Genomic DNA, 11105 nt, shown 5'->3' with positions numbered 1-11105 from the left:
TCTCCTTTCCTCCCCCTGCCTCTCTGCCCCATGCTCTTTCTCATCAGTGAGGTCGAGCAGAATATTTCTCCTTGGACCTTGGATCAGGAAGCACTGAGCAGTCTGAGGAGGGAGGTAAAATGAGGGAGTCATTTTATTTTTTGTTTATTTTTATTTTTCATTTTTTGAGTCGGGGTCTCACTCTGTCACCCAGGCTGGAGTGCAGTGGCACAGTCACGACTCGTTGTATCTTGACCTCCTGGGCTCAGGCGATCCTTCCATCTCAGCCTTCCAAGTAGCTGGGATTATAGGTGTGTGCCCCCACACCCGACTGATTTTTTGATTTTTTTGTAGAGAGGAGGTCTTGATATGTTGCCCAGGCTGATCTCAAACTCCTGGGCTGAAGCAATCTTCCTGCCTTGGCCTCCCAAAGTGCTGGGATCATAGGTGTGAGCCACCACGCCCAGCCAGAAATAAAACTTCGAGTCTGATGAAAACATTTTGGCTGGACATAAAGGCACCTTTGGGGGTGGCAGGAAGTGAAGTGACCCCTGTTCTGTCTACACTGGTGTCAGCATCCTTGGCTTGGCTTGGGGAGGCCACAGACTCAAGGGTCTTTCCTCACCAACTCTATTTCCCTTGGCCAGCCTCATCCCAGACACAACCAGACACAGATCCACATGCACCTTTTCTCTCACTCCAGAAAGACTCCTAACTCCCAACCTGGCAGCTGTGTCTGCTATTCTGTCTGCTTGCAATGCCTTAATCCTGCCCTGTCCGATAGGGTGGCTGCTAGTCACACATGGCTGTCATGCACTTGAAACTTGTGGCTGGTGTGATCAAGGAAGTGAATTTTCCATTTTATTTAACATTTAATTTAAATGTAAAAGCAAAAACTCACATTTGATTCCGTTGTTGGAAAACTTTTAAGGATATTTGGAACAATTTGGGTATGTAAATCTACTTTTCTGACTGTACATTTTATGGGATCTAAATCCAGATCAAGTATTTCCAATGAAAATTTGGCATGCGAATTGAGAGGGGCTGCAAGCACAAAATACTCAACAGATTTCAGAGACTTGGTGCAAAAAAAAAGCATGTAAACTATCTCACTGATACATTTTATATTGATCATTAGTTACAGGATAAAATGATATATTTGCATCTGTTGGGTAAAATAAAATGCATTGTTAAAATTAATTTCACCCATTTTTTGGTACTTTTAAAATGTGGCCACTAGAAAAATGTAAATGACACATGTGGCTTGCAGTGTATTTCTATTGAACAATAGTGCTCTAACCCCCTTTTCTCTCTTTACAGGCTTTGGAGCTAGAAGGACCTGAATTCCAGTTCATGCTGTACCATGCACTGGCTGTGTGATTTTTGGGAAGGGGTTTAATTTATCTGGGCCTCAGACATTGTGGTTTTTTTGTTGTTTTTTGTTTTTGGGGTTTTTTTTTGAGTTGGAGTCTTACTCTGTCACCCAAACTGGAATGCGGTGGCATGCTCCCGGCCACCGCAGCCTTGACCTGCTGGGCTCCGGCGATCCGTTCAAGTAGCTGAAACTACAGGCGTGCGCTACCATGCCTGGCTAATTTTTTGATTTATTATAGAGATGAGGTCTCGCCAAGTTACCCAGGCAGGTCTCGAACCCGCGGGCTCAGGCAATCCACTCACCTCAGCCTCCCAAAGCGCGGGATTACAGCCTGAGCCACTGAGCCCGGCTGATTGTGTTTTTTTAATCTGTGAAATGGGTGTGGTAAGAATTTCCTTGAAATGCCTGTCTAGTACAGCCACTGTGTACCTGCAAGTGCGCCCGTTCTCTCTCTGGCCATGTCCTTACACATCCTTCAAGACTCTTCTAAAATATCATCTTGGGGAAGTTTTTCCCAACTCCATCAGAAGGGTCTAGTTCTTTGCCTTTACCTCTCTTGTAAACTTTGACACATGGCTGGCAGTAAAATAACATCATCACAATACTGTGGGTTCCTTAAGGGCTGAGGCTCCAGCTTCCTTTGTGTGTGAAGGTATGTTTTTAACTTTTAATTTATGGGGTTCTTCTAACATACAGAAAAACTCAGAAAGTGATGTAACGTATCAATCTCCCAGCTTCCATGACTGTAGTATTTTGACCATCATATTTGTCTTGCTTAACTTGGCACACGGTACATGAGTTTGTTAGTGTTTGTGGTAGATGACAACACCCACAAATCCTACCACTGTAGAAGGGTAGAGTCAGCTTTTCTACCCCCTTTTATATAGGCTGGCCCCATGGGCTACTCTGATCAACAGAATGAGGTACCAGTGACTATGCAAGGTCTGAGTCTAGGCCTCGAGAGGGCCAGCAACTTCTACTCTTGTTCTCTCGGGATCCAGCTGTCATGTGACTAAGTGAGTCAAGTTGCTGAAGAATAAGGGACGACGTGGAGTAGAACCAGGCAGTCCAGCTGAGGTGTCTAGCTCACATACCATTAGAGAGTTGGGAAAGGATATCCTCTACCTTCCAACCCCAGATGAGCTACCACCTGGCTACAGAGGCCAGACTAACTGGCCCAGAGATAGGAGCCACCCAACCGACCCCCACAATCATGACAAATAATAAATATTATTATTTTACATCTCTATATTTTGAGAGGAGTTTAACTTGAGGCAGAAAGCCACCTGATATGGGGCTTAATGAGTACTTTTGAATGAATTAATGAAGTCCCTGGATCTAAAACAGGGGTTGCCACACCCCCAGCACACTCAGAGTAGGGCTGTCTGGTGGTGGCTGCTGTGCCCCTGGTGCTAAGAAGGTGTCACATACTCTGCAACCGCAGCATGCTGTCCAGCGGTCATGTGGGCAAGTGACAAGGAAAGGGGTCTGTAGCACCAACACCCCCATTTGTAAACGTTTCTGAACTTTATTCTGCTCAACAAATATATTTTGAACAGATAAAATGTACTAGGAACTGGTCTAACAGATTAAGGTGTCTTGCTGCAAAGGTACTCCCAAGGCTTTAATCTCATTTATTTTCAGGACAGCAGAAACTCTGGCCATCATGAAGCCAGTGAGAAAACAGGATAGAACCTAACCACTGTGGAAATTCGTGTTCCCAGAAGACCCCCAATGTGGATGGTTCCAAGTCTCTGTCCCAGAATGTATGTATGACTTAGGATGTTTTGCTGAGTTCTAGAACAAGAAGTCTTTTTTAAAGAGAAGCCAGTCTGATTGTATAATCTGTGTGAACACTTTCTCCAGAAGTATATACACATCATCATATTGGGAGGGATTTGAATTCTTTAGACAATGGTTTCGCAATGCTCTGCTTTATTGGCCCTGTCCTTGGTAATTTTCAATGCCATTTATTCTCTTCTCTCACTGAATGAGGACCTTTCAGCACTGATGACTGTAGCTGGATATAAAGGAACAGTTGTGACAGCTGTCTCTGGTACTGACCTGCGAGGTGGCTGGCATTCTGTTTAGGAGTATCTATGACCTTGGCTTTGCTTCTGTGACTCATAGCACGATTGAAGATGGAATTTCTTTTAACTGGGATGTAATGATGAGGTTCTTTGTCTTGGGTCTCCTGGTCAGCGTGGGGAGGCTCTTCTTTTTCTGAGAGCAACTCAGGTCTCACCTTGGTTGGTTCATCATCAGTTTTCCATGAACCACTCACTGATTTCCTCCGAGATTTTTCCAGATCTTCAGATCCCTTGGTCTCCATGGGAAGAGATCCGACTGTGTTTCAACAGACTGACTGGGGAGTTCAAAACCAAACTTCACTGGTTTTGAGTGCTTTAGAATAGAAAGAGAACAATTTTTAGTTACAGTCATTGTGGCTAAATACTCTATTAAGAGTATAGAATTCTGCTGCAATTTAGATTTGGTAAAATTTGAAATATTCTGCACATCTTGGCATCCATGTCTTTGTCAATGAAAATCATAGCTTAATCACTGCAATTTGGATGGATTCATGTATCATTATGTAATTGAGGTTTGTTTATATTATTCACAGGATGCACTTTTGGGAGGAAATGTTTAAAGTGGCTTGTATAAGTACTTTCAAGTAAACATTTCCTAAACAATTAACGGAAAAAAAATAGTAAAATAGTGAGGAAACTACAGGAAAGGAATGAGAGGGACTGGAAATGTATAGATATGAAAAGAAAGAACCTTGGAAGATGAGAAAGGGGCAGGCAGCCAGTGCAAGCTCTCACGAAGTAAATTTAGAGGTGAGCAGGCTTGAACTCCGTGAGGACAGACCTTGTAATCAATTTGTGGCCTAGTCTACAAGGAAGACCCAAAAAAACCCTGAAATTATCTTGTCCCTTGTAGTATCACCTTCCACCACTAGGTGAGTGTTCTAGGAAGTAAATCAGCACCAGTGTTCCAGCTGGTGTTGTGAGAGGCTGCCTTCGGCTTCAGTTAGTTTTTTTTTTGGAGATTCTTTCCATTGCATTTGCCCATTTCCTGGTTTGGGATTTACAAGTGCACCTGCCTACACCATGAACATGAATGTTCAGCAGTTTTTGACCAAAAATTGCATGACCCCCATGCCTTATCCTCCCTATTCACCTGATCTTGTCCTGAGCGACTTTTTTTTTTCACTTCTCCAGATGAAAAAAGTTCTCAAAGGGAAATGTTTTGCTGACATGGCAGAGGTGAAGCAAAAAATGGCAGAAGTACTAAAAGGCATCCAAATTAAAGAGTTCAAAAACTGTTTTGAGTAGTAGAAAAAGCATCTTAATAGGTGTATTACATCAAGCAGAGAGTACTTTGAAGGTGACTGAAGTTTAAATATGCAAGAATAAATACACAACTTTTTATAAATAAATTCTAGTTATTTGGGGGTCACTCCAGTAGTGGGTACATTAGTGGCCTCTCTGATGGAATACTGTATAGTCTTGGTGGGATAATAAGAACCCTCCACATGACACGGCCACTCTCCCATGGGCTGGAGTCACAGAATGGCTACCTCACTCTGGGTGACCATATAACATATTGTCTGAACCAGGACACTTTTCATAGGAAAAGGGGAGACGAGAAACAAACCAGGACTGTCTAGGCAAATCCCACCTGCCTCCCAACACGAACCTCCTTCCATGGGAGGGTCACTCAAGATGAGAGACTGTGTGACTTTTTAGTAAATCTAAGCAAGTGGGATGGTGTGTTAGATGGAGAAGGCAAACTAGGAATTCTTTGTGGTTCCCCAGCCATCCGAGGACTTGGAACCCAGGCTCCCATGGACTCCAGGGAGGGTTCGGGGTTACAAAAGCTGTGTGTGTGTAAGTATGTCCATTTTTCTGGGTTTCAAGTCTGGAGTTTTTAATCATCTTCTCGATGGGGTCAGAGACTCAAATAAGTTTAAGAGTCATCTTTTTTTTCTATGTCCTCCTTTGTAAAATGGAGAGAAGAGAGGGCCGGACTTGAGGGCACCTCTCTTCCCACTGCACCCCTCTTCTTACCCATACTCCCTCTTCTGGAGTTCCCCCTGAATGAATTCCCAAACCCCTTCTTCTGCCCCTACCCAGCCAGCCCCACACCACCAATCTCAAGGCAGCTGGTCAGTTAGAACAATCAGGAGGAATGTGGGTTTCCCCGTCTTAGGCAGAGAGTGTCTTTCTAATCTAAGGCAGGAATTAGGGCTTTCTGGGTAGGGAGATTTGAGGACTGTAGAGCACTACAGTTTCTAGAACCAGTAACTTATGACACAGATGCGGAAACTTCACCCTGGGCTATTGCTTCTTTTCCCACTTGCCTGCAGGTGGGAAATATTGCCTGATATATTCAATATTCTGCCAGTGATCTTACTTATAAATGATCAGCCAAGCAGAAATGAGCATTAGGGTATTCAGAGATTGTCTTGGTGCAGGCTGGCTGGGCACAGTAGTGCAGCCTGAGCTCGTGGGACCTAGGGAGCACCTTCCCTGCCGCCCTCAGTTGTGGGACCCAGCAAGCCAGCCCCTTCTGAACCTGGCCTCGGTTTCCTGATCCAAGAAATCAGGGTGTGTATTGTGGGATCGGTGAGGTCCTATCTAGCCAGGGAGTAATGCTGCTGTTTCAAGTGGCAGAGAGGATTGTGCAGGGGCTGGGAGGTTACGTATGTTGAACCATCAAGACACATCCTTCCCAGGAGTACTGGAAGGATTGTTTATCATACACATAGCCAGGAATCCACAGCTCCAGCGATGGGACAATTTTCACTCACAACAAGTTCAGCCTGAGTCAGTGAGGGAATGAGTTTACAATAAATGCTAAATTGATCTTGAGCCAGCAAGAGAATGAATGAAAAAGTGAGAGAGGTTTCTGTCCTAGTCAGATGAGTGCAGGATCCCAGCCCTTCAGTGCAGGGACTGGCAGAGAGGGCTCAGGACTCTGTTGTCACCCATCTGGGTGGAGGGCCTGGGGGAGGGAAGACCAGGCCAAGGGCAGATTTCTGCTCAATATATGCAGAGACCTTGAGTTCCAGAGCCACTGAGGACTGGAGCGGCTGCTGGAGTGAGGGGCTCAAAGTCCCTATCACTGGTGGTGTCCAGATGAAGGCTGGAAAGGCTACTGAGATTTAGGATTCAGGCCAGGTATGGTGACTCATGCCTGCAATTCCAGCACTTTGGGAGGCCAAGGCAGGAGAATCAATTGAGCCCAGGAATTCGAGACCAGCCTGAGCAACATAATGAGACTTGATCTCTACAAAAAAATTTAAAAATTAACCAGTCATGGTGGCGTGTGCCTGAGTAGTCCCTGCTACTCAAGATTCTAAGGTGAAAGAATTGCCTGAGCCCAGGAGGTTGAGGCTGTGGTGGTTGTGATCATGCCACTGTACTCCAGCTTGGGTGTAACAGAGTGAGACCCTGGTTAAAAAGAGAGAGAGAGAGAGATTTTAGGATCCAGTGACACCCACCTGTCCCCTCTCCCAGCATCCCCTCCCTTCCCCAGAAACTAGATGTGGCTTGCCCTTTCCTGACTGTAGATGGAGCTTCGGGGGAATTAGGTTGTCTGGCTTCTTCAGCCTGTTATGCTGCATTTGCGACTCAGCCTGATGTTGCCTATATCAGGGCTGATCACTAGTGTGTACTGTGCAATGTCACTGACACAGGGACACCCACACCATACATCACCAAGAGCACTGGGCCAGGAGTCAGGGGACCTAGGTTCTCTTCTCCACTTCCAGCTTTCAGTAATCACCTACTTAGCATTGAACGAGTCAGGACCTCAATTTCCCCTCTAGGAAACATGGGGGTGGATGGGTGTTCTGGGTGGCTCCCTCCAACGCTCAAATTCTGTGATCTAGAGAGGCTAAGAGAGACCTCAGAGGGATGCCTATGGTATGACAATGTCAGGGGGATTGTTCTCCAACTATCCCGTTTTATTTATTTTTATTTTTTATTTTTGAGTTGGGGTCTCACTTTGTCACCCAGGCAGGAGTGCAGTGACATAATCACAGCTCACCGCAGCTTTGACCTCCTGGGCTGAGGCAATCCTTCCACCTCAGCCTCTCAAATAGTCAGGACTACAGGCCCGCACCACCACACCTAGCTAATTTTTTTTATTTTTTGGTAGAAAAGAGGTTTTGCTATGTTGCCAAGCTTGGTCTCGAACTCCTGGGCTCAAGTAATCCTCCTGCTTCAGCCTCCCAAAGTGCTGGGATTACTGGCGTGAGCCACTGCGCCTGGCTCCATTTTCTTTAAATGAGAAGGCTCTGAAAATTTGAGAAAATTTATTCCAAAATCTTACCATCTTTAAGACTCTCTCCCTCTCTCTCAGACACACACACACACACACACACACACACACACACACACACACACACACACGAAGAACTTGTAAAATGGCCTGAAAAATAACTCTAATTCTGCCTCAATTATTGACTATTTCAAGCAAATGTGCTCTAAGTCTGGAATATTTTTATAATTGCCTTAATTCATCTATATCCATTAACTGTGGAAAAGTCCCCAGTGCCCTAAAACCCCAGCCGTCCAAGCTTCAAATGTTTCCCTTAATTTCTCGGTAGCTTTAAGCCCTGTGTTTACTCCAGAGGTGACTTCAGGGTGGAGGGGCCTGGGGATAGCTTTGTGATTGGAGATGGGGGTAGGGCTGATAGTCATGCCATACTTGCATAGCATTCATTCATTCTCCACTCAGCAAACATTCACTGAGCACTGACTGGTATATGACACGTATCTTTGTTTAATGTCTGTCTACACTCTCTCATTAACAAGCTCCTTAAGGACAGGACTTGGCCTGTTTGGGTCACTGCTGTCCCTGATGCTGGGCACACAACAGCACTCTGTACACATCTGTTGTTTACAACAATAGATGAATAATCTTAGCTAAGCCTCACAACCTCTGCCTGATATTATCAATATGATAATTATCCCATTTTATAGATGAGGAAGCTACATCTCCCAGAATTCTGGTAGCTTGCCCAAGATCACATAACTGGTGAATGGTGTGGTGAGGGTCACACCACATCTGCCTGACTCATTTGCTGGGGTCTCATCTGAGACCAGCATGATGTGGTCAAAAGATACTGTTGTAAATACTGGCTGAAGGCAGGCCTGGATCGGTCAGGGGCAGGAGCTGGGTCTGTTCTCTCTCAGTGCTAGTTCTAGGGCTTTGGGCACAGAAGCTGACAGTGACTATTAAACCTCTCAATGTGGGACTGAGGGCCAGGAGTCCCTGCATGAATCAGTGGCCTAGGAGGTCAGGACGCATTGGAAAAAGGAGGTGGGAGGGGGCAGCTGGCTGCAGGGACAACCGTAGCAACCGAAGCCAGCTGCTGGGTGAGGGCAGGAAGGCACAGGGAGTGTGGGGAGGCTCCCAGGCCAGACCTTCGAGTGCAGACAGCAGCCAGGGCTCTTGTTAAAACTGTGGATTCTGACTCAGAAGGTCTTGGGTGGGGACCAAGACGACATTTCTGACAGCTCTCAGAGAATGCTCATGCTGCCAGTCCTGGGACCTTCCTCAGGCAAGGTCCTAGAGGAACAGAACCACAGTGCCTGCAACAAGTTCAGGAGCTGAGCCCGGCATGGCTCCTCGCTTTGGCCAGGTCTAGGGAGTTGCCTGCTGCAGGTCAGAGGCGAACAGGAGTTCTGATGCCTGGAAGGGCTGGAACAGGCGAGAGGAGAGGGATCAGGAGAAGGGGCATTGGGGTCTGGAGCAGTGTGGTTTCTCACCGTCCCTTCCTGCCTCTTAAAAGGGGATAAAAGGGTGGGCATGGGGGGAAGGTGGACAAAAAGAGGAAGGGGAAGAAACATCCCCCCAGGGGCTAAGAGCTTTTGGCAAATCCCCATGAGGTACCTGAGAGCTTGCTCTGAAGCAGATACCTCTGGGTTCTGGGAATAACCCAATGAGACAGGACTTGACCTTCTGGAAGCTCACAGGGGTCAGGGGAGGGAGAAAATAACTACAAGGCAGAGTGCAGTGTGAGGGTCCTTTGCAGGGAAGCTTCTAGTGAAGAGCAGATCAGAGGGGAGGCTGAAACTCTGAGGGGTCTGGGTTGGGGCAGCTTCACTTGAGGTCAGTCCCTGGAGCTGGGACCTTGGCTTTGGCTTCAGCCAGCAGGGAGCATGGATGGCCCCAGATCAGGAGCATGTGTGCAGCCGCCCAACAGACGACACTGAGACATTACCAGTCTCTTCAGGGAGGGGACACAGGACACCTGTGAGACTGTGAGGCATGTTAGGGTCCAGGTGAAGCATGTGACTGGGAAGTGTGGCCTGAGAGAAGGCAAAAGAGTGGCAGCACCTTTACTGAGACAAGAAGGGCTTGAATGTACTGTCTTAGGGGAGGGTGCTCTCCAAGGGAAGATGGGACTAGTTGAGGCAGAAAGTCCCCAAGCAGCCCCCTAGGAGAGATGCAGGCCTGGCTGTCACCTGCCAGGTCACCTGCATCATTCCCACATTCCTTCCTGGTCCCTGAATTGGTACCTTAGCCTCTTCCCAGGTGAAAGGTACGGTTTACCTTGGCTGCCAATCAACAACAAAGGCTTTCTTTTTCTCCTTGGATCAAAGTAGGGAAAGCTGGACAGGAGGATTTTATACAGTGGGGGGAAGCACAGGTGAAATTTCTACTTTGGCAGAAGAGCTCCTAAAAGGAAAGAAGCTGGAACATGCCCAGAAGACAGTGTGTCTGAGCATGACCCGCATCATGTGTGTGAATCACGAATGGGACCCTTCACGGTTGTAGAGAGGATAGAGAAGCTGGTCACCAAGAAAGACAGTTGTTGCCCTGCCCTGGAGATGGCCACTCACTGGGGCACTTTGGTGTTCTGAGCATAAACCAGGGCAAGAAGGGGAATGAAACAGAAAGACATAACATGGATTTAATATACCCAATGAGCAACCATTTTAACATTGCCTCAATCTCATGTTTTTCTAGCAGTTTACTTAACTTACCCTCTAATCACTAGCCAAGGACAGAGCCGATTTCTCAGAGGTAGCTATTGATAGTTGCTTTACAATCCCTCCTCCCCAGCCTGTTTTGTACTAATCAGCTTTTCCATTTCAAGCTTTTTTCTCCACCCATAAGACCCAAGTAAACCTAATCAGCCCTTCGTGACCTTCATGACACAGACCCCATCACCATGGCAGCAATCATGTAACTAACCCACCTGTCTGCCTACTGTCCATCACCTGACGTCAGTACTTGTGCTTACCTGTCCCTTCTTGATGACGTAGAGCAGACCACCACCCAATCACCTTAATGACCTTCCCCCATCAAAGGGAAGGATGAAAAGGACTCAATCACGTGCAGCCAGCCCCCATTGCTTTGCTAGACTCTGGTGTGTCTGTGTGCTCTTGGAGCTATGCCACCACCATGTTTTCTGACTTTGGACCCCTCCCCTGCCTTAGGGAGATGAATCTCCTCTTTCTCTCTCTCTAACTTACTTTATACATAAACTATATTTTGTAATCTAACTTCTGGGCGATTCTTTGCATCTTTCTCGTGGCACCGGGTCACACACCAGACACCCTCACCCCCAGCGGGCCTGACCTAAGATTCTGGAGGCCCCTCTCGGATGGTGACCTAAGTGAAAATTCAGAAACTGGAATGCAGGGGGAGGGGCAGGACCAGAAAGGGGACAGGAGAGGTGGGGGTTGAAGCAAGGTTGGAACCGCTAGCGGGCTTTGTCTATGGGGTC

The 11105-nt window shown here is 46.8% G+C and overlaps 1 protein-coding gene across 1 annotated transcript in view; it reads right to left on the bottom strand.

Moving 5' to 3' along the window:
• Positions 1 to 11105, bottom strand: part of NGEF (neuronal guanine nucleotide exchange factor) — a 117606-nt gene that overhangs the window by 79515 nt on the left and 26986 nt on the right. Inside the window, exon 2 of the mRNA XM_008065114.2 lies at positions 3419 to 3757. Within this exon, the coding sequence (XP_008063305.2) occupies positions 3419 to 3686 (268 nt within the window). The 5' untranslated portion in view covers positions 3687 to 3757. The remainder of the gene's footprint in view (positions 1 to 3418; positions 3758 to 11105) is intronic.

The sequence above is a fragment of the Carlito syrichta genome, unplaced genomic scaffold, assembly GCF_000164805.1.
Source record: "Carlito syrichta isolate Samal-C Ts95f unplaced genomic scaffold, Tarsius_syrichta-2.0.1 Scaffold308158, whole genome shotgun sequence".
Classification (NCBI taxonomy): Eukaryota; Metazoa; Chordata; class Mammalia; order Primates; family Tarsiidae; genus Carlito; species Carlito syrichta.
This window is presented reverse-complemented; position numbering and strand designations above follow the sequence as displayed.